Below are 24,180 nucleotides of genomic sequence, written 5' to 3'. Positions count from 1 at the left end.
ACTATCGGTTATTACGCACGAGTGTATCTCTTGTCTGTTAGTCTACGAGACGATGTGTCCAACTTAGATTACACTAAAATGGTACGATTGTTTTGATGGTATAAATGCACTGTACGCATGTTCATTTGTGAGCTGAGGGCGAGACGACATTATTAGGGACAACAGCTCTTTGACAACTGTGTACAATTGAGTCAATAAACCAGACTTTTTGATTCTCTGTTGATTGACACATGTGAAACGAAGGAGCTCATTTGTGACCAGTGATTTACCAGTAAAATCAGATTTCTCTCACCTCGGATTAACAGTTTAGTGCTTTGCTCATTGATTCTGCAGAAATCCGTTATGTTTTTCAGTCCCCTGTGATGTTTTACTTCTTTATTTTTTCTGATAAGGACAGATCATGCCTGTCCCTGATTGGCTAATCCACTTGTCAGCCGCACTCACATCTTTGTAAAGTCTTGAAGAAGTGTGTATTCTGGATCTGAAGTAGCATATTTAACAAGGTAATGTTTTTTTTAATTATGTTTTTCATCATTTGCAATAATATAGTTTATAATAAGTTTATTGTTGTTCTTCATTAGTGTCTGTTTTGCAAAATGACAAGTTTAATTTATTAGTTTTGCAGTTGTAAAGTCACGGTCTCATCATATCCACGCTGAGAAATGAAGACTTTAACATTTTTATTACTTAGAAAAAGACAATTAGCAGAAGTATTCCAGTGCTCATATAATTATAACTTAGCCTCCTTAAGTACCCTCATGGGTCAGGAGCCCAGGGAACGACAATCTGTCCAGAGCGCAGCCATTGTCAATCATCTCCCATAATGCACCTCTGTCAATACTGGTTCATATCACCACAGCCTTTTTAGGGTCTTCGTGTTCGCTAACCCTGTGCTCAATATCATTCATTTGGCTCTGGGTTAATCCAATATCTTTGAAAGGCAAATTGCAAATCTATCCCTTGTTATTGATACGTTAATATGGTTGGACATGTTCAATTTTTGCTGGTCATAAGATTTTGTTTTTCTTCCAGCAATTTAGCCAATTAAACGTGTTCCTTCTGGTGGAAATATTTTTACTTTCTCTCGCCAATTACATTCGTCAAATAGTGAAAAGAAACAGCACAAATATTGACTTTGGTACTTTGGTGCCAAAAGGTTTTAAGGAGGCGAACTCTGCTACTGGATTGCTTGGGCGGAATTGGATTTTTGTTTACTTTTCCAATCCGTTTATTCACATTGGTTGCTGTCAGTGTTTGTAAAAATGTTTACTCACAAAATGATAGTAGTTGCAGCTGTATCTGATTTGTACTGATTTAAAAACATGAAAAACAGAACGGGTTAGACCTGTCATGATAATCACCATATCGACTTATCGTTCAGTTTTTCCTTGCAGAGAACGAGAGTCTAAGGACGGGATTTTCGGAGACAATTATCCATTCACTTGTTTTGTCTGTTTCACTGTTGATTTTCTAACTTTCTGTTGGTTAAATCAATCATCATGTTCAGCCCTGAGAGGCGACTCCTGTTGTGATTTTGCGCTTTACAAAAACAAATTGAACTGAACTGAAGCTGGAAGAATAAATTTTGAAGCTCAATATTTATCACGTGTACAATTTCTTTGTAAAAATTGGGAGATTTTGGTTATTTTTGTTGTAATAAAAATAGATTTGAGCTGTAGTAAGTTGAGTAAGTGACTTCTATGGCTAATTATTGGTACATTCTGCTTTTTATCTGTTGCAGCTCGGGCCTTTTAATGATACTGTCTATTAAAAAAAGGTTAGCAAAGGTTAGTAAAAAGTTGCATAAAGTAGTTTCAGTATTATCGTTTATCACAATATCTGTCTGTAGTGATATATCGTGCTTCAAAATGTGTTATCGTGACAGGCCTAGTTCATTTTAAAGGGTTTGCAATGGTCCAAAGTTATTCCTCGTTTACTTTATGTTTCCGAACAACCTAACTATTGACCGTGACAGTAAATCTAACACAAACTAGCATGCTAATGGGCACTCCCTAATCAAAACAGTTTTAATTAGATGCAGAAAGCACAGAGTTGACTTATTTTGACCTCAATATATCACTGGGGTAAGACAGATTTAGCTCAAATGGGAAAATGTTGGTACCAAACCTTTAATTCAGCTCAGGCTACATTTAAATTGTACTTTCAGGAGGTGTAAAGGAAGTACTAGTCATGTATATTTACGGTAATTCTACAATAAATGTCTGTAAGCAAAATCACATCTCTAAAATGTGCTCTCCATGTGATGCAAACGGCCAACAAAAGGAGCCTTTAGAAGATAAATGAATGCTCAGGATTTTGAAACGGCCTTAGGGTTGTTACTGCACGTTTGTTTAGTGCTGCTCAGAGCTTTGCCGTTTTGTGGACTTGAACAGGAGTGTGGTGCACCAGGAGACATCGCAGTGACAATCAGGACACATTTAGATTCACGTGTCGGCCATAACGATCACCAGAACGGCAATGTGGAGTGATGGGGCTTTTAGGCAGAGCAGTGCGCAAAATGGTTTTTAGGTAGAGCTTTTTTGCATTTAAAAAGAGAGACAAAAAGAAATAGGAGAGGAAAAAATATAAGGGCCGCTGTGCAGATCCTTGCAAACCCGAAATGTAGATTTGAAAAAGATGACTAAAAAGTGTCATAGTTTTGGTGTTTATTTGTCGAAAGGTGTTTGAGATTTGATATTTCCCTTTGAGTTGTCATTGTTTTATTTTTTAGGATGTCATTTTTGTTTTGTTGTTTGGTAATATTTGTAATTTGGGTAAAAACTGTATATTGTTTGTTTATGTGTTGTAATGTAAATGCTTTTTGGTTGATAAGATAAGATAAGATATGCCTTTATTAGTCCCACAGTGGGGAAATTCCAGTATTGCACCGAGGAAAATGGTACATGCAATAAAACAAGATAATAGATAAATAGTTTAAAATAATAAAAAAAAATATACTTAAAAATAAACTAAAAATAGACTCTAATACAACATCTCCGTAAAGTGACTTGAGTATTGCACATAGGTGTGGATGAATGACACATGTTCAGTGTTAACAGTGTTCATTGTACAGTCTGACAGCAGCAGGAAGGAAAGACCTGAAACCTCTCCTTCACACAGCGAGGGTGAATCAGTCTGTCACTGAAGCTGCTCTCCAGGGCAGACAGAGCGTCCAGCAGGGGGTGAGACTCATGGCCCAGCATAGAAAAGACCTTAGCCAGGACCCTCCTGTCCCCCACCTCCTGCACTGAGTCCAGATGTGAAGGTTCTGTTGTCTGTCTGTTTTGGAGATGGGCTCTATTGAGTTGACACTGTTGATCTTCTGCTCTTGTTTTGGCGTGGGTTATGGCGTATAGCTGCCCTTGTGTTCAGAAAATAAACAACCAGAAGAGAAACTTGGCGTGTTTCCTACAATATGTTAAATATTCCCCAAAGCAAAAATCCAAGGCACTGTGGGATTTTCGAAAAATGAAAAAGCCTTAACAACATGGCTATTGACCATAGTGTATATATAAAAGGACATAGCCTACGTGCTAGCTGGTACGTTCCAAATAAAAGTGATCATGGAGGCGCTTCCGGCTCTGTCGACTCCAATTCACTTTACATTGAAAAACCATCACCCCTCTCTCTATAACTGCTGCAGCGAGTCTCATCATTTTGGTCTTAAAAGGTTTGTGTTAACTTGCTCTACATGATCCTCGGGTTTTTATTTAGCTATTTTGTCCCAAATTCAAGATATGAACATTAATAACAGACAAATCAGGTGCCTTCTTTTCCCAAAGTCGCTCCGCTAGCATTAGCCACAGGTTTGATTGACAGCATTGCTAAACCAGCGGTGCAGGTGGGAAGAGGTGTTACCTTCAACAGCCTGGTTCTGGATTGGCTCTGGTTGCTATGATACTTGTGGTCAGAATTCCAAATACGGAATATTCGCTCCAAATTCGCCCACATAACTACTAGTCTCAATGAGCTTAATTTCACTGGAGTTGAACACTATGGGTGACATCTCTCTTAGTCCACTTATTTATACAGTCTATGCTATTGACTTTAAAAAAAAAGAGAGGGTGCAATGGATCTAGATAAGTGCAATACCAATATGTTTGGTGAAGGTGTGTGGATTTTCTAAGGGCAGGGGAGCACCATCTAGAATGTACCATATGAAGATGGAACCATATACTGTATAGAAGTGGACAAAGGGACGCCATTCTGTTCTTCTGCCGAAAAGCCAACCAGGAATGAGGTCAGAACAAGTCTGACAGTAACAGTTACAGAGAGAGCAAGAAGATTTTTCAGTAGAATGTGAATTTGATCCAGAGTTGATGGAGTCAGTTCGTGTTCAGTTTAATATGCAGTGTCCAGCAGTTTAGCTATGTCCACTTTTATATACAGTCTAGTTTATTAATGCACAAAACCACCAAATATTAAACTACAAAAATCACACCCATCCAAAAATAAATATTGGTAATGAAAAAATGTTGCGTGTCTCCATCAGTTTTCTTGGGATTTATAAAACCCTTTCCTTGTTGCCTACACTGTGAAAGCCACATTAGAGCAGGCCTCACAGGGGAGACATCTTCTTCTTCTTGTTTTTGTCTGTGCAGCTTTTACAGTCATGTAACGTGACGCTCGCATAGCAGGAAGTCTGTGTGTCGGACCAGACTGCTTCACCAGCTCTAGACTTAAAACCCAACGGTGAACGGTGTGCTGCAGCCAAGGGCACCTTCAAATGCCAGTGCACTTGCCTTGTCTGAGTTCTCTTGTTTCAGTTTGGGTCGAAAGGGGGTGAGTTGGAAGTTTGTCACTAGTATTTTCGGGATACAAAAACTTCAAACTCAATTTCAATACAAAGGAATAGACTCGACTCAATACCGATTCAGATGATAATAAAAAACACTCTTTCTTTAGACAATAGAATATGAATTTCAACATTAAATGGTATTACTTTACTTACTTTTATATTCGCAGGTAGGTTCCATAGTGGTCCGTGGGTGTATACTAGTCTATGTGTCTTATACTTGTTCTGATACAGCTTTTTTCAACCCTCTACAGCTCAAAACAACAAAAAAAGTTCTCCGTTAATACAAACAAAAAGTACTAAAGATAAATATCGATCCCCAAAAATAATTGCTCCATCGATCATGTATTGAACGAGTCGATATAGAAATGATCGTGAGAAATATTTTAGAGTTTTACTTGTTGTAACGTAAACTAATATTTATGAACAGATAATATATATGTTGTTAAGAAATCAATAGTTTTAAATTATATTGGAAAGCTTGTGTCTGACACCCTCTGCTGGCAACAGTGGGAAGCAAAACATTTTGAAAAGACAGATGAGCAGCACGGCTATTATTGACATGATGCTAAAAGAGAGAATTTCCTTGTTTCTGTTTTCTGTTTTCTATGTCGAGAGTTTAAATCCAGAGCAAACCTTTTTTTTCAGCCAAATAACTTCTGTTTTCTTTGCATTCCTCCTTGACAACTGATAAACTAAAAACAATAATATAAACTCACTTGAACATGTAAAAACTGCACAAAATCAAACTGTTCAGAGTGACTAGAGAGAATTAAGTGTTACTAACTAACCTGGACATCTACCTCTTCTTTGGTTTAGTTGGCTAGGCTTCATATCAAGCCCAGATTATAAATAGTTTAGTGGTATAACTGTACGGTTCATTTGACTTCCTCTTCAAAAGTGCAGAGCTGATATGCCCTGCCTCCTCACAATGAAATGACCCCATAACAACGTGCAACTTTTAATGTATGCATTGTTATTCTTGAAAATGGCTACGTGGCAATTTTGAACTGACATGTACGACTCCGATTCTGAATTTGTGGATTAATCGCAAGTCAGTACAGAGCAGTGGGCGGGGACAGGAGTTAGGTGAACGCAGGCATTTTCTGGACACTCAAGTCTCAAATGTAGGACTTGACTAGATTACTCTGACATGCATGAGTCAATAGAAACACAACTCTGAATAAACTAATGATGAGGGAGCACGATTATAAAATAGTTTAAAGCAGACCTATTGTCTTACTCTTTTATAGATATTGTAGTTGTTTCTTCTTCTCATTGCATTTTATTTAGTGTGATCCATTCATGTTTGAGTAATCTAAATACTTAAATGTATATATTCAGATCATCGGTCCGATCAACCCCCGTTTTCATCTCCACTGGTACACGCCCATTGTGATGTATTTATTCTCTTCTCTTCTCGTATTTTCTTAATCGCTGGTACACGACTCACTAGTGTGACGTGCAGCTATACATCGGAGAGGCCGACAGCACGGAGCTCTTTTTAGTGATGATGTTTACGGCGATGTCAACTCTCTAACGCAGAACTAAGTCAGCAAACTTGTTTCTTTTATTAAGTTATTTTAGATCAATATTGCAAATCATAACAAAAGGATGAACACTCCTCCATTCACACGCTCATATTTGTTCACCGATATACGCAGACACTGGGGACAGGGCGGGTTTAAGTGTCTTGCCCAAGGACATAACGACAACATTCATCTGTGGGAGCTGGGATTGCACCAATTGCACCAACCCGTGGATCTGACTGCTCTACCGCTGATGTTTATGTCAAGAGCGGGAGTCAGCCTTTAGATCACTGGTCGAGCGCTCTACCAGCCGATCCCTTTAAGATAGTACATCTCCTTTAAACTGACATCTTCCTCTCCAGCAGCCAACATTAGTCTGTATATGGCATTCATAAACTGTGTAAAGAAGGCTCCATATTTATATATCATAATTTGAATTCCGACCCCGAGTATCATAGCAATGAAAGAGCCAATCTGGAGCAAAGCTGTGGAAGGTAATGCCTCTTCCTGCTCGCACCGCTGGTTTAGAACGGAGAGGACGTTTAGCAGCTGAGTTACGGACATAACAGCAAAATAAAAATACCAGTATCATGTAGAACAGGTCAATGCGAACATTTTAAGACCAAAATGACGAGTCTGACAGCAGCAGTTACAGAGAGAGGGGCCACAGTTTTCTAATGTAACGTGAATTTGAGTCGATGGAGCTGGAAGCGCAGCCCGTCATCACGTCCTATTTGGAACCCGCCGGCGAGCAGGTTAGCCACAGTATGTCCATTTATAAACCCAGTCTATGATGGCATCAGACAGTGCATTACAGTATCCTTCGTGTGCAGTATGAATGTGTTGAGTTCTTCCCCTCAGATGAGCATTAGGTTTTACTTAATCTCACTGCCCAAGCTCCCCCGCGTGCGTCATCCCCAGCTCCTCTCAAGCAGAAACAACTTTGCACTGTATAATATTGTAAATGATTAAAAATAGCACAGGGAAAGCATGTCATGAGGAAGGAGGGAGGGGGAGGTACAGTAGGAAGTAAGATGGTGTTTCCAGCTACACACGTGAAGTAATGCTTGGTATGTGTCGTATGTGTGGTGTGTATCGTTAAACGTAACAAGATTTATGACGCAAAACCAGTGAAAAGTTTGTTTTCTTTATATTGCATGCACATCAGCACTCCAGCGTTTCAGCCAAGCAACATGAAAGGCATCATATTACACAAAATCAACTCTCGTGAGCTTTAAGTCGTGTTATGATCCTGTTACCGCCTCAAAAACAGACGTGGAGTTGTGTTTTGTTTCATTCGCACATGTTTGAGTAACCGTTTATCATTAATCTGCCATCTTATCTCCAAAACTCCACCACCACCACCACCTTGTGATGTCATGAACAAGCAGTTTTCAAGTTAACGTCTCCTTTTACCTTTTAGTTCAATGGAGATTGGCAATTCCAGGGCTGAAATCATCCAAACGATTCCAGTGAAGGAGCATGGAGTTTAAAAACACAGTGGAGCACTTCCTGTATTAGGGTGGGCATTAGGGGGGGCTTGAGGGGGCACTAGCCTCTCCTAGAATGGCCAATGCACCCCCATAGCTCCTCCAAAGATTTTTGCTTTCATCACACGTCCAGTCTTGACTAGAAATGTTCAAATTGCAACCACAGAGCGTTCAAAATGAGACTATAATTCAAAATAATTCCACATTACGTTTTATACATCACTGCAGGGGGAGTTGAGGGGTACGCTCCATTGTTAAAAAACTCTAAATGAACACGTTAAGTGAGCACCCACATTGAACACCCCCTTCCTGTCTGGCGTCACCCTTATGGATTACCACATGACATCATAAGGTGGAACAGAGTGTTTTCTGCTTGAGAGAAGAACTCAGCCTAAATATGCAGGGTTTGTGCGTTAAACATGTGTGAATGAAACAAAAAAACAACTCTAACTTCCTGTTTGTGACGAGGAAACAACATATTAACATAGATCAGAGAATAGGAACAGTAATATGAGCCCTTTAAGTGATCTTTTTTTGGTTAAATCGCTATTGGAAGAAGCCCTCCACAGGTATAAGCACCGGCAACATGGCTTCCTGGGAGAGCGGTGGGGGTGTCGGATCAGAGTGATGAAAACAGACAGAGTGTCAGGGAATATAGGCCCGGAAGGTCGAAATTAAGGGAAAAACAGTGTGAAATCCGGAGAGCATGTGACGGGAATAAGCTTCAGAAGAGTACAAAGAAGCTGCAGGACCAAGGTGAGGGGCAGAATACATTTAACAAGAGCAGTGTGTTTATTTCCATGTGTTTTTGCTGCATGCTTAAGTAGTTCTTCTGCGATGAGGGTGATTTAGTATTTGTACAAAAATAATACGTGGGATGGTGCACCGCAGACTTGAGAGAGAAAGTGCAATAGTCTACAAAGAGTCTATAGGCTCCGTATATGCATAATAGACCGAGAACATAAATGAAAGTACTGAAGACGCAATTTTAAAGGTCGCACTTTGAAAATCACAAAGAGGATTACAGTATCACAAGCTACAATCCAGTTTTTATGAGGAAAACTTGCTTAAAAGTCAAACGTATGGGGTTTATGAGTTTCTTTAAAAGTTTTGACACCGTAAGAACAAAAAACGCTTTATTTTCCGGTCTAAGAAACTAAAAGACTAAACCAAGACGAAAGTTAAACTGAAAACTTCCCCAAATGATCTAATTTTACTTTAGTACTAACTCATTCACAACATTGTTTTACAGCGAGCAGAGTAGTCACATTTTTGCAGGAGTTTTGCTTTGGAGTGTGTTCAAATAAAGTTTTATGCATATTCTTCAGGCGGTGGGTTGGTCCAAACTAAATCTCAGCCTTGGCTAGAGATTTAAAGCCGATAGCCAATGTGCTAAAAAGAGAAAATATGGTCCAACTGATATATTGGTCTTTCTTTATTCATGGGTTTGCAAAAATATAGTCAGTGAGCTCTGTGAAGGTGTGGTAAGAATAATTTTAAGGTGTTAAGATGCCCTGCTGTGTCTGCCTCTTGACGCTCTATTTATTTCATTTTTCCAGATACACAACCAGCCAAGTTTGCATACACTTTTTAATGTATGTATCTTCTTTATTTCCCTGATTATTTAAATCGAAACTATGACACACGACACAACTATACGCATAATATCACAAACAAAAATTAACTCTTTGTTTTTTTTATTGTCACTCTTTGCGCTCTGGCCATTTCTAGACCCTGACATGGCACAGATGTGAAGTAAAAAACATTGTCCCGAGTTTCATATACCGAACGATGAGTCGATGTAGTGATTATCTTAACAGGTCTCGCCGTTGCCACATATGTAGAGTAAAAGGTCATGATTGTGGTTAGGTACAGCACAGCTTGAGACACGGTGGAACAATGAGACACCTGCCAAAGCTCCAACAGAATCCTCTGAGCGTTCAGCCCATAACAGAAAACATAAAGCACTGTGCCAAAATACCACTTCATTTTCATCATTAAAATGTGTATTATTTTAACATGGAGGGCATTCAAATTGGACGCAGTGACAGAACGTTTTAATCGATCTGTATCCGTTTTAAGGATGTACTATATGGACCTTTTTCCACCACCACCTGCTTGTCTGATGTCTAGAATATCAGAGAATGTTCCACAGTACGGTTTTTAACTTCTTTATCTCTATGTAGACAAGCAGGTAACGCCACAAGGCAAAGTTATAGGGCGCACAAGTGGAGAAGTGACCTCTCTCGCAATAAGAACTCCTGTTTTTCAATGTATTTTGGTGAATACGTGCAATATTGTTGGTAAGTTAGTGTTCGTTTAATGCCATACCATGGAACAATCCAGATCAGATCAGATAAGTTTCTTAGTGCCCCTTTAACTCATCCTTCAAACAGTATCCTGGGGCAGCGTGAGGCAGAGGGCGATGTCTTGATCAAGAGAACCTGCCTGTTATTGTATCTTACAATGCACACTTTCAAATAATGGGAGGAGGAGGAAGTAAAAGCCAGGAACATGGAGAACAATACAGACTCCACATGATCCAGGAACTGAATCTGGAAACATCTCGCTTTGAGGAGAGTGTAACACTGTTTATATATTTTATACAGTTGGTCAAAATGTAAGAAAAACTGAAACTACATCAACATCAAGTAAAAGCATGTGCTGATAGAAGAAGTCTGTGAGAAGTAGAGGTGGAGCATATGCCAAAATATCAATAGCACCTCAAGCTATAACATTTAAACACATGATTTAGCACATTTCTCTGAGTCGTCTGAAAATCGTTATTGGGATACAAAAAAAAAGTATCTATTTTTGTCAAAATTGGCCACTCTTAGTGTTGTCACTATACTAACACTGCTCAAATGAGTATCTAGTTTCGATAGTATTGATTAGTATCGGGATTTTTGACAACCCTAGAGCCGGGGGGTTTTCCTAAGCCAAGGTACCTTGTCTTGCCTTGGTCTGTTCTGGGCGTGGCAAGGCATCCACATCACCCAGGTCCTGTTCTAATGTTCATGTCCTCCACAGGCATGTGTCCTCCGGAGGGAGAACTTTGCTGTCTTGGAGCTATAATGCAGCAAAAGTAGTGCATCCACTTTTCTAAAAAGCAAATGCATAATATATTCATTTTTCATGAATGAAACCTTTGTAGGGCCACTGGTGATAGATGTGGGACACAACAGAGCAGGGTGGTGGTGGTGGGAGGTGCATTATGGGAGTGGGGGGTCACTATGAAGGGGGTCGTCATGGGGGTTCTTTGTTTGCACATCATATTAAAATGATACACTTGGATGGATTTATTTAATTGAGTTGCTATCCATAAAAGCATATATTTTTCTTTATTTTACTGCTGTTCGTTCACTCTGAAGCTGAGGCAGGACACTTGTCTTGGAGTGGAAGGAAGTGACTTTGGAGGAACCCACTACCAAGGCAAGGTGGTTAAGCTTTTGAAAACGCCCTGGAATACCAGTTGTCTAATTCTTGGAGTAGGACGAGATGGGAACAGTCAATGAAGCATTTTGTTTTGTTTTGTTTTTTTTGTTTTTTTTCTTGATTCTTTATTAATGAATTTTAGTGTTTTACAATGGTGGGGAATTTTTAACATATACATTTTTTCTCCTCCCAACAACCATTCACACATAACACAAAGGAAACAAAAGGGAGCGACCACAAATTGCACATCAATCTTCCATTTAGTCATGTTCTTAGATAAAATTGGGCATTTTTAGATCTACATATTCAACCCACTTCTCCCAACAGGACACAAACCAACCCTGCCTGCCATTCACCAATGCCGTCATCTCCTCCATTCGATAAATGTTCAATGCAATTTCCCACCACAATGTCAAATTGGGTCCTTCCCGTGACAACCATTTCTTTGCAAATGAAGCATTTTCAGATAGAAACAGAAGCAGAGATGAAAAGATTAGCCTTAACATGCATGAATGAAAAAAACACTCCAGGTATGTTTGTGATAAAAGTTTCCAGTATAAAGCGAGCAAAAGTCTGCATAACTCCTTTTAACTCATTTCTCACGTTCACTCTCACATAACCAGTGCTGGTATTGTTTGTAACTGCAGCACTGTGTGCATTAATTGCTAAGTCTTGACCTCTTGACCGAGACAGGACTCCAATTAGAGCCTGAGCCTTGAGCGTGGAGTTGTTAGCGCTCCAGCATACTGTGCTGCTCTGATGCCGATCACCACCATCACCCCAGAAACAGACAAAGCACTGGGTGACTTCTGCACTCTGCCAAGTTTATAAAAAACAAAGACATGAGTGACAGCAGACACTACACCAACAGAGGCCATGGACAAATAAGCTCGCCGTTATGCTATTATACCTGGTGTTTTCATTAAGCGAAAGCGTATCACATTTTTAAACCAATCATCACTGTAAAGGATGTTTGTTTTATGTCATAAAAACACATAATGTCCAGGCAGCATATTTTCTTCTATGAAAACAAAGAATCTTTTCAGCTGGGTATCGATATCTGCTGAGGCCTGACCTGAACTTTATATAAAAGGAAACTGTTGTTATTCTTGTATTACATAGTCTGCAGTGACCTTGAGGGCACAGCTCTACAGACAAACATATGAGTGTTGTGTAATGCTTCAGTTCGAGAAGTTCATATGGGAACCTCACTATGATAATGTCCCAGAGCTGATACCACATTCAGCAAATGAGTCTGGATCAGAGTCGATATCGAATATAAGTATCAATGCATTAAGGGGCTAATGGAAAAGAGATTTTGAATGAATGAGATTCTCCTAGTTAAATAAAGATTAAATCAAAATAAATAAATAAATAAACAAACACTTGGGTTTCCAGCAACAGTAGCTCAATTGGTCAAGCGTTTGTCCACTGATCTGAAGGTTGGTGGTTTGAATCCCATTTTTGACTTAACATATACCTTTTCATGACTCCAGCTCCCACAAATGAATACTCTCAATGTGTCCTAGGGCAAGACACTTAACCCACCTCGCCCTCAGTGTCTGCGTACACTGGTGTATGAGTGTGTGTGTGAATGGGTGAGTGGTTCCTTGACGTAAAGCGCTTTGAGTGTCTTGAAGGTGGAAAAGCGCTATATAAAAATATGACCATTTACCATTACCATAAATAAAGTCTTTCGCTTCCAGCAAATTTGTTTCAAATTCCAGACAGTTGCGTCAGTGAAGGTATTCAGTTTAAAAAATGATGACAGGGTACAAGATCTAGTACACTCAAGGGGTCCAAACAATATAAGAAAATGTAATGGCTGAGTGCATCTGTTGCTATAACAACATGGTAAAAAGCTGCAAGCATCACTGGACTTTTGATTTCTTAAATTTCAGTGCAGCCCAGGTGTCATTCATGTGGCTAAAGATAATCACAACAGAATGCCGTTTTGTGCAGGCATGTTTTAGATACTTCACGTTCCCACAGACCTGAATAGCGCTGAATATGAAACCCTGAATATGTGCTCTCAGTTAACACGGGCCGTAGAAGCACTTGTATCTGTGCTTACTCCATAAACACTGTTGACTGATGGGCACATTTCTGACGCTCAGCCTTTTGACACAACGAGATGCAGACAGCGCTCACCTGGCAGCGGCACAGAGCGCGATGGATGAGCTGAGGCCAGTCAAGCGGAGATAAGGCTCGGAGCAGCACACCATTAGACGCTGTGGGTGAAAGCTGGGCGGGGGGAACCGTACAGGGCGCGGTGGGGGCTGACTGGCATCACATGATATAGCCTTCAGACAGATACAGTGACTGCCGATTCATTCTTATAAAGGCGATAAACAAACTGCGCTGCTGCTGAGGTTTAAAGAGAGGGTATTTTACTTCTATAGGGTATTAAATGCGAGCACGTAACATCAGATATCACATCACCGTGTTACCTTTTATTGTTTTGAAGATGCCATATTTGCTAAAAACTACAACCATGAACATGTTTTATGAGTTTTGTTTTAGCTTTTGACAATCTGAGTCCCCCCTTCAGAGCGCTATCACAAAACAATCAGCATGCATCCCACTAATGAAACTACTGCGCATCACATCAGGTTCATCACATTGTAGACTGCATTTTTGTTTCACGTTTTTGTACATTTATCGAGAACTGTCGTGTGGGAGCATGGATGATGAAGGCTCGTGGGCAGAGAACAGAATCTTAACGTGAACCATATGGAGGATTCGCTAAAATGCTCAAATATGCACGGATGACGTAGAAAAACTAGAATTTGCATAAGAGCCCTCTTCAAAATAGCCAAAGAGGGTCATCTGCATTACTGGGGTCTAAAAATAACAGAGCAGTGTTTGTTGTATTTTTAAATCAAAGGCCTCACACTGGGAGAGGAGCATGGTCCAAATGTTCAAATTTAGATTCATTTTGAGCTAAGTAGGTTTGCAAAGGGAAATTGAGGTTACTGTCACTGTCTTGCAATGGATAGACTTTATACGCAACTCTTCATTTATTTAACAGCCCATATTACACTGTATATTATAATGTTTCCTCATCACAAACAGACCTGGAGTTGTGTTCCGTTTCACTCACACATGTTTCGCACACAAGTCCTGCATATTTAGGCTGAGTTCTTCTCTCAAACGTAAAACATTCCACCTTGTTTTGTCATGTGGTGATACAGGAAGTGCTCCATTGTGTTTTTAAACTCCATACACCTTCACTAGAATCATTTGGATGATTTCAACCCTAGAATTTTCAATCTCTACTGAACAAATGTAGCTGTTAGCTTGAGAGCATTTTGAGCTTTAGAGACAAACTAATAATGCTCAAATGGCCATCACTATGAAGTACTGATTACCAATAAACAACTGTGCCATAATTTATTCTGCTTTTCTCCCCATTGTTACCAGCAGAGGGCGCAGAAACTGTTTGTGGGTCTTAATAATGGTTATAAATCTGTCAGTACTTGCCTGTTATTCAGAATACACACTTCTTCAATACTTTACGAATATGGTCTACCACCTTCAAGGTTCTCAAAGTGCTTTACATCAAGGAACCACTCACCCATTCACACAGATATACATGTGGCGAGTTGGGGCGAAGTGTCTTGCCCAAGGAGACAACAACAACAACCTTCATCTGTAGAAGCTGAAATTGCACCACCAACCTGTGGGTCAGTGGATTTGACCGCTCAACCAATGATGTTTATGTCGAGTGCAGGATTCGAACGTCCAACCTTCAGATCAAACTCTCTACCAACTGAGCTACTGTCGCCCAAAGATGTGTCTGGCCACCGGTGAATCTCCCTGTTTTCAAATGAGCATGATTGACAAGTGGATTAGCCAATCAGAGCCCGGCATTGGCCTTGGAATCCCTTGCTGTTTAAAGGCAGAGTTTGAAGCAGAGTTTAGTAGCACAAATGTTTTTCTCATTCTGAGGAAAAGGTACTAGCTCTGATTCCACATACTTTCATGAGCAAGAAGCTGTCAGGATTTGGGTTTTTTGTGTGTTCTGTGCTGTTTTCCCCCTCCCTTCTGTGTTTGAGCCTGGTGCTGGGCGGAGACGCTGGCACCACCTCCACACACCTGCTTCTCATCAGGCGATCAAGCTTCACCTGGGCCAATACTCAGGGCCAGATCGTCTTGTCATCTTCATGTCACGCTCCGGTTTACTTGCTCGTCTATCCACCGTGATTCCGCTCCTTGGAACTACCCTGCATCTCCGTCTCCGACCCAACTCTCCATGTCCAGTACGAACACCCCTGCGACCCACGACCCGCTCCAGGACTACTGCCTACAACACCGCTCCAAGTTGTCTGTTATGACTACCTTCTTTATTTTCCTATCTCTACAAATAAACTCTGTTCTAACTGTTCCCCGAGTCCCGCCTCTTTGGTCGCCCTCTCAGTCTTTACAACAAAAACTCATCCAGACGAATCACAGTTTCTCACAACACCAGTCTTTATCCTTTCCTCTCCATTAAATTCAAACAGGAAGCAGTGATATCAACAATTAGTATAAAACCCTCCGTATTTGTTTTCTTTCCTCACTCATTTTCGTTATTAGGCCTGCGTATTTCTGAGCTAATTTCCGTTTCCAACAACAAAGGCTGTAGAATATTTAGAAACATCTAAAATATCCGTCTTAATTGGAGATGCACGCAAATGCCGCTTAATCTGCGCTAATGCTAGAAAATGTTCATTGTGCTAGCAGCGCTGACGATGGGAAATATTGTGGCAGCTCAGAGCCAAGAATGGAATAGTGCTGGGGAACAGTTTGTCACGCGCACAAACAGTGAAGAAGTGGGCCCTGCATAAGTCACATCTGCTTCTTCTTATTACGTCGGAGCTACAGTAGGTGAGTAACTGTCAAAGCCGTTCAAAGCAAGCGCTCTTTCTTTTCCAACAAAGCTTTCTCCATCACTGCTGACATCTTCGTACTTTTTGCTTGACTAAGAAATGCGAAGAGGAGATAGGAAAAGAGCAAGAATGATACGTTTAACCTACAATCTGACTTATATCTGTGCATTCTTGTGGCTTTAATTCTAGTGATGGGACATTTGGGTCTTTTATGGAATCAAATTTTTTGGCTCCGTTCAAAAAACTGGCTCTTTTTCGGTTTATTTATATGACAGAAGCCAATGTGAGAACTCATTTTATCTACAAACTAATCACACAGAGAAATGGCCAATGCTCACATCTGTTTAAATGGTTCAAACTGAGAGTGGGAGTGTGTTTAACCTTTGGAATTATGCATCATTTAAATAAAACGTTTCACTACAATAATCATAACTTTAAAACTAATGGTTATTATGATGTCAAATAGTTTTTTTGTGCATAAAGTGCCCACTTGTGCTGCAGAGCAGGCAGTGTCATAAAAATGCATAACATTTTGAAAGAAAAAGACATGGCTCTTTTCAGATATGGCTCTTTTCAGTATTTAATTCCTTTGAAACATGCTTTTGGTCATCTTGGGAAAAATGTTTAACACTTTCTCACTTAAAATAATGCCTACGTTTGGAAAATACACTTTGTAAACAACACTCCATTTCTAATGAGGCATTCAGGTGTTGGAGCTCCCTCTGCTGTCAGCAACGGGAACGAACAATAAGAAAATAAACAGATGAAGTCCAAATCCCTGTGAATGCTACACTAATAGAGCCATGCGTTCGTTGAGAATATATATTAACTGCAGAATGATTATTGATTGAATGATTGAATGATGATTATTGGCTTAAAACTGCATAAGAGAAGTCAGGTTTTTTTGTTTTTTTTTACCTATGACGTAACATAACTGGCAAATGTGAACTTAGCATTTTTGAGTGCTTAGAAGAGACAAGTCTGGATTCATGGATTAATGAAACAAGATAAAACAAGAGTGAAGCAGTTCAAATAAGACGACCAAAAAGCAGGTTGTATAGCCTTAATGTTGAGATGCGTCACAGTGTTAAAATACTGTGAGTTTGTAGATTGAAACATGGAACAGCACCTTTTTGGATAGCCACCTAATGACATCACTATGTGGAATCGATATTTTGGATAGATAAGCAAACAAAAACTCAACAGCATTTTAACATGTAGCACCTTATGGATGTTTGAGGTAAAATTATGGGCTGAAAGATGCTTTAGAAATTCAGATTGCACCAAACTCTCCATATAAATGTAACCGTCTCCCATTACAAGTTTTACTACACAGCACTTTAGGAAGAAAAGAGCAGGCTGATTTATGGCTCAACAGTGAGTGGGGACATCCCTATTACAAAGTCCTTTCTCTAAGTGAAGCTGACAGCTATTGATGAGTGGGGAGGGAGCTGATGCCAGATCCGTATTTGCCAATGAAGACAGCTGACACCCATCGCAGACTTAACAAACCGTTCCCATTTTCTGCTCCGCTGCTGCTCTTAAAATTCAATGTTAACCACTTTTCGGGCATGTCCAATCACTTTCTTGTCCCCTGTGCGTTGTGAAAGACGGAGGACGGCTGTTGGAATCATATCAGTCGGAGCGAGTCTGAATTAACCGCGTACGGCCATCTCTCGCTTCTTCTGAGTTAATTCAACAAAGGTCTTTATCTCCAAACCAACAGATACACTGGAGATGATTTATTGGCTCTGAGCTGATTTCACAGTGGCCACGCGGCTCCCCACTGCTCGCCATGTGGTGTGGGAGCTTCACGCTTGCAAGCACACTGGCCATTTCATGCACCAGCTGATTGTACAGAGCGGGACTGCAAAAACATGGGAAGAAATAGTTGAACAGTGTGTTGCAGATATTATAACATCGATCCGGGACCTCTACTTTTCCCCCAACAGCTTCTACTCTTTTTCAGCCTCTTGTGTGAGTGACAGGTGTTTTTAACCAATCACAGTGAAGCAAAGCTATTTTTAGTAACCTCTGACCTACAGGGATTTTTCAATACACAATAGAAGTAATTATTCTTATTAAAGGGTAAAAAAGACAACTAACAGAACAGATGTCATGCAGATAATTATTAAATGAAGCTACAGTATATGGAATTTTCTGGATTTCGCATGTCACCTGCATGAGTCCATGAAAACAGAAAGTTAAAACCATACTTCGGAACATTCTCCATGGAGATAGACATGTTTTATCCTATACTGTGGAGGATTATAGCCAAAAGAACAACAATTCAACAGAAACAAGCAGGAGCAGGATAAAAAAGAGTCATGTTTGTGGAGATGTAACCCTGCTTATAGTAAGGACACATGTTGTCTTTTGTTTTTAGTGCAATAAACACAACCAAAATGATTATTGTAGGTTTAAAAGTTACGTATGGCTTTAAAAAATATTAATATAAAGACAAATATTGAAAAGAAAACAACAAACCAACTATTTCATTGTGTGTTATGGAGGCTATGCACTTTTTGCCCATCTTTATGAGTGTCCCTGTGACCAAAGACATCAATTCTGTGTTATAGACTTTAATGACGTTCACTTGCAGCTCGGACCGTTTACCATGTGCTGACTGGTTCACGCACACAAGCTGGCTGTTCATGTTATTACACTGGCTTATAGAGCAATAAAATCAATTTTCAATACGTGACCACAATCCTCCATCAAGTCTGGCAGTTCTTCCATTTTAAGGTTGTCAAAAGCATCAAAAAACAGATAATAATCAATAAAACTAGTATTGAAACTGCATACTCAGCAAGTACCGATCCTAAAAAGAAAAAAAATGACATTCACAAGACAAAATGAACCTTTCCTGAATAGCTTTAGAATGATCTTGAGCCGTATCAGGACAAGTATAAGACACACAGACTAGTATTAGATATGTTTTATGGGTTTTTTTCATGACCGATGCCGATACAAATTGTTTAGAATCCAGAGCAACCGATGGTCGATAAGCTCTGCCAATATGTGGGACCGATTAGGGTCATTTTCCCCCTAATTATGTCATTTAAATTTACTATAAACTCCCTCCAAGCGCTTTTTTTCCCACCACAAACCTATAAGAGAGCTGCGTAGTCTTGTATTGTGCAGCCATCTCTTTGTAATGATGTGTTCATCTAAAGCTTTATGTGTATTTTTTAAGGCAGCAGATTGATCAAAACAAAATATTGGCCTATGCTGGAGATTTAAAGCCGATAGACAATACGATAAAAAGTCCAAAACTACTATACGCCCATGGAACACTATGGAACCTACCTGGACGACTGAGGGATTAAACACATTGGTAATATAAACCAAAGTACTGCGATTTAATGTTGAAAATCACATTCTATTGTCTAAAGAAAGAGTGTTTTTTTAATTATCATCACAGTATTGGAATCAGGAACGTGTCTATTGCTAAGTATCACAATTGAGTTTGAAATTTTAGTATCGTGACAACACTAATCCTTATGCCAGTTACAATGGGTCATTTTATAACAGATGCCCAGTCCAGCCAGCAATCCAAACGTTCTTTCTTGACAGCGAAAATACACTTCTGATCCATTGACCGACTGCAGGTTCCAAGCAAAATTTCAACTCGCCAAATTCGTGTCAAATTCCCACTGAGAAAGTTTGCTAGAATAAACCGACCTCAGGGCACCACCACATTCCGATCAAACATCAATACGTCTGCCACTTTGCATTCATTTCGTGGGTCTATTCAAACAGCTTTGAGTTCGGCACGTCCCGCTTTGGAGTTTGAATGGAAAGCGGGGTCCAAAAGCCATGGATTTGAGTAAAGACGTCACAAGCATTGATCTTCAAACAAGCTCGGATAATGAAAATATTCTAGTTAAAAATAGCATCACAGTGTCCGACAAAAAATCCCAGCTGCTAATTCTCAATGCAGCCTTGAATATACGTTAAATACATACGTGATTAATTTGGCGTTGTGTTCTGACCTCCTTCCATGTAATTAGTCGTAATTAATGGAACTTCAAAGATTTCCTAAATTTATCTCGCCTCTTGTCTCAGCACATTGTTTCCATCAGAGACGCAAAGAACAAGAATGACATAGAGGGATTTACAATGTGTTTTAAAACTCCATTTTCCGACGCCGCAGCTTAAGCTTGTAAAAAAATAAAACAAAAATACTCCCACCTTGCCCGTCATGTCACGCCGTTTTCTCTCAAATGCAGATTATGACAAAGCGACGGGGGAGAGCACTGAAATCCCTGTATATCTGTGATAAGGCTGAGCGCTCATGGAGTCCTATTTATTTAGCGCTATACTGGGTTTACTTTTTAATGTTTTTAAGACACCTGCTTACATTTCTTTGAGAAGAAGATGATACGTAGCAGTAATTTAGCCAAGTGCATAACAAGTACTTAAGCGTTTAAGCAACCAGATGTGTGTTTAAAAGTCCTATATTATGCAAAATTGACTCTTTGTGAGCTTTAAACCATGTTAAAATGTTGTTACCACCTCAAAAACAAACCTAGAGTTGTGTTTTGCTTCATTCACACGTTTGGTTATCCCTTTATTATTAGGCTTTCTACATCTCTGAAGCTCAAAATGCTCTGTTCCACCTTGTGATGTCACCTAGAGCTCGTTTTCAAGTTAGTAACTTCTTTTACCTTTTGTGTAATGGAGCACTTCCTGTATTACCACATGATGACATCACGAGGTGGAGCAGAGTGTTTTATGTTTGAGAGAAGCCTAAATATGCAGGGTTTGTGCGTTAAACATGTGTCAATGAAACAAAACACAACTCCTGGTTTGTTTTTTGATGAGGAAACAACATTAAAACAGATCAGAAAACAGTGTAAAATGGGCCCTTTAAAGTTGCTAGTCCTTTGTTTCATTTGGCCCTAAGAAGAAAACTGTCATCGTTTTCGTTCATTCAGACTGAAAAGATGTACAAGAACTTCAAGGTCAAACTAATTTTCTGGCTTCCAATACATTTTACACAAAAACTGTAGCTTTATTATTTATTTATTTATTGAAAAGCTGTTAAGGGGGCAGGCTTATCGCAATAATTACTATATCGACTTTTTGGGGGGGTCGATATTTATCATGGGTGCTTTTTCTTCGTAGTAGTGGGACTTTTTTTGGTTATTTTTCCTGCAGTATGATCAGATTTGAGCTGTAGAAGGTTGGATTAATTGCTTAAGTATTGCTTTCTGCTGTTCATGTCTATAGCGCAACAATATTGTACATTTAGAATACTTTTATGTGAATAATTCTGCTTTATGGTTTGGTTTCAGTATTATCGTTTATCATCAGACATCGAATACATAAAAACTCTGGTCGGTTTTTCTTGTTCTAGTGAGCTGTGTACATGCAGCGCTTCCCCAGTGCTGCTTCAAACCCACATTTATATACATTTTATGGATACAGTTAAAATATACAGGCTATGAATATTGCAATGAACAATCAATATTGCATCTTGAAACCTGCTTACAGCTGATTCAAATCTGTAAAAGTTAATTGCTTGAAGTTATGGGTCTTTATCTAGGGTTAACCAGTCGCTCATAACATCGTCTACACAGATATACAGAAGGTTATATGTAGTTGTTTTCTTTTTGGTGGCAACGTCTGATCATTTCACACAACATTTCACTTAGTTTGTCATAAAAATCAACAAAATTCTACTTATTTTTGTGTTAATGCTGCTGTTTCCAACTAAAACTCTTAAATCTTAAATGACCGACCACCTTTCGTTAACGCAGAGAAGACACACGGACAACAGAACTGAAGAAGCGGCTTGGATGAGCAGCGAAACGTCTTCACTCCTACAACCATTTGTCCAGTTGACAGATTTAAACTTCGCTTAAACTTTTGCTATGGATCAGACCTGGACGATTGAGGGATTACACAGACGAGACACGCGGACGTCAAGATACTACGCTGAAGTTGACAGTGAATCAAAACAGACAAGAACCCTGTGTACTTTTGCCTGCAAGACTGCTTTGGTTCAATATAGACATACACGAACAGTCAAGTCAAAGAAAGACCGCTAAATAATACATATCTATATTTTTTTAATATTTTATTTTCAAATCTTCAAAGCAGCCAACCTTTGCTTTGACAAAACATATTTAGTAGAATTATTTAACTTTTTTATTTACTACATAATTCAATATATTTTGCTTCATATTTGATGTCTTCTGTGTGAATATAACACATAGAAAGTAGTAAAATAAATAAATTAAAAAAAAACATTTAATGAGAGGGCGTGTCCAAACTTTCGACTGGTCTCGCGCGCACTTTCCCCCCCATTCACAATTCAATAAAATACTCCAATATGCACATAAAACACACTGAACTCCCATGCCACTACTACCATCAGAGAATTGGCAATAGCAATGTAATATGTTGTCATTATCATTATTGAATTTAAGCTCCCGGCGGAGTAGCACGGATTGTGGAAAAGCCTGGGAAGCATTAGGATAAGTAGAGCCGAGGTGGGCTTTCCCCGTCAATAACTGCTAATGTTTCTCTTGGCTTCACTTTCCTCCACCAGCCTCGCTTTATAACTCTGCCCGTGCGCTTGGTGTAGGTCAGGGAAATTATATCCGCTTGAGAAGTAGGCTATGACCAGTGCGGGGTCGACTGAAACCTATTACAACCACAGCTTACATGCGTAAAGTCCAGCGGAGTGTGAGAAAACTAGAGCTTTTAAACACTAAATGGAGGAAAAATGGGTTAAAACATATCCCTCCGCGCGGGTTTATAGCGGTCTCTTTGATGTTTTTGTTTTATAGTGTCCAGTGGCGCGCGCGCTTTAGCCTACTTCAAGATACAGTGAAGATAAACGTCGAAAAACACGGTATTTTCCTCGGTTAAACGTGGCTACAAAGTGTTACAGCGGTGTCATGACGCGTCTCTGCAACTGCAAGTACAAATACAAACGCGTTTTCCACTTTTGGGTTAGTTTTCTTAGTGGTTTAAAGCAGATACACATCAATGCTATGCTATTCTGTGTGTGTGTGTCTGACTCTTCACTCACCTGCGTTCCTTAGCTTCTTGTTGCGATACACGGAGAAGATGACGAGGAGGTTGCCCAGGATGTCAACAACTATGGTGAAGATGAGAAAGCAGCCCAAAGTTGTGGTAACCCAAGGCGGCCGGTTCAGGACGGTGTCAGCGGGGTCTGGCGTTGCGGAGCTGTTCAGGTAAGACCCATTTATAACCATTGTACACAGAACTTTCGCGAAGTGGAGGCGAACGGAGGGGTAAATCAGCGGAGTCTGGGTTTGGAAGACGCCGGTGGAGAGACGCAGTTGCCCCCCGCGGGTCTCATCCTCTCACCGCGCCTGGTCTTCTCCCGCGTCTCGGTGCGTTTGGATGCGCCGGTGGTGGCTGTGCGCGTTGGTGATGCTGCTGCTGCCCCGGTCCTCCTCCTGCTCCTGCTCCTGCTCCTGCTGCTGCTGCTGCTGCGCTCTCGCCTGGGTGTCACTCCCGCTCCGCTGTGCCATTCACTTTGTCGATACGCGCGTGTGTGTGACAACTTCCATCCTTCCCAGCATGTGACCAAACAGCCCGGGCAGGAGCGCTTTTTATTTACAGGGAGAAACACGGCCCCATGGCGGCGGTAAGTAGGAATTGCATTATAAGCTCCGGAGCGCGTCCTACTTTTTTTTTTCATCCACGCTCCCATTCATGGCTTAGCTTCAGTTCAGCTGCCCATTCATTATTATTTGCGAGAATCATTCACGTTTTAGACTGTTCAGTGGAAATCTGGGCACGTGCAGAGGGGCTTAAAAGCAACATAGGCAAAACATAGACGACATGTTATGGCATTATTGTACATATTAGACTATAGTGAATGAGTAGATAAGCAACTTAACATGTATTTTGTATTATGTCATATCCGTAAGGTCGACTTGTGAATTCATCTAAATAACCCAAGTAAAAGTAAGTATACATTCTTTATCCCTATGTATTTATTTTCATTTTCTTCACTCTTACAATGATTTGTACAGTTGATAGATTTAAACTTTGTCTTTTGCTATTAGATAAGC

The 24,180-nt window shown here is 40.0% G+C and overlaps 1 protein-coding gene across 1 annotated transcript in view; it reads right to left on the bottom strand.

Moving 5' to 3' along the window:
• The window catches only part of mtnr1aa (melatonin receptor 1A a), a 68,781-nt gene extending 45,090 nt beyond the window's left edge, over window positions 1-23,691 (bottom strand). Inside the window, exon 1 of the mRNA XM_033974646.2 lies at window positions 23,166-23,691. Within this exon, the coding sequence (XP_033830537.1) occupies window positions 23,166-23,352 (187 nt within the window). The 5' untranslated portion in view covers window positions 23,353-23,691. The remainder of the gene's footprint in view (window positions 1-23,165) is intronic.
• Window positions 23,692-24,180: the final 489 nt, after the last annotated feature.

This window comes from Periophthalmus magnuspinnatus, chromosome 1 (genome assembly GCF_009829125.3).
Source record: "Periophthalmus magnuspinnatus isolate fPerMag1 chromosome 1, fPerMag1.2.pri, whole genome shotgun sequence".
NCBI lineage: Eukaryota > Metazoa > Chordata > Actinopteri > Gobiiformes > Gobiidae > Periophthalmus > Periophthalmus magnuspinnatus.
The sequence above is the reverse complement of the archived record's forward strand: the minus strand, read 5'-3'. Positions and strand labels throughout refer to the sequence as shown.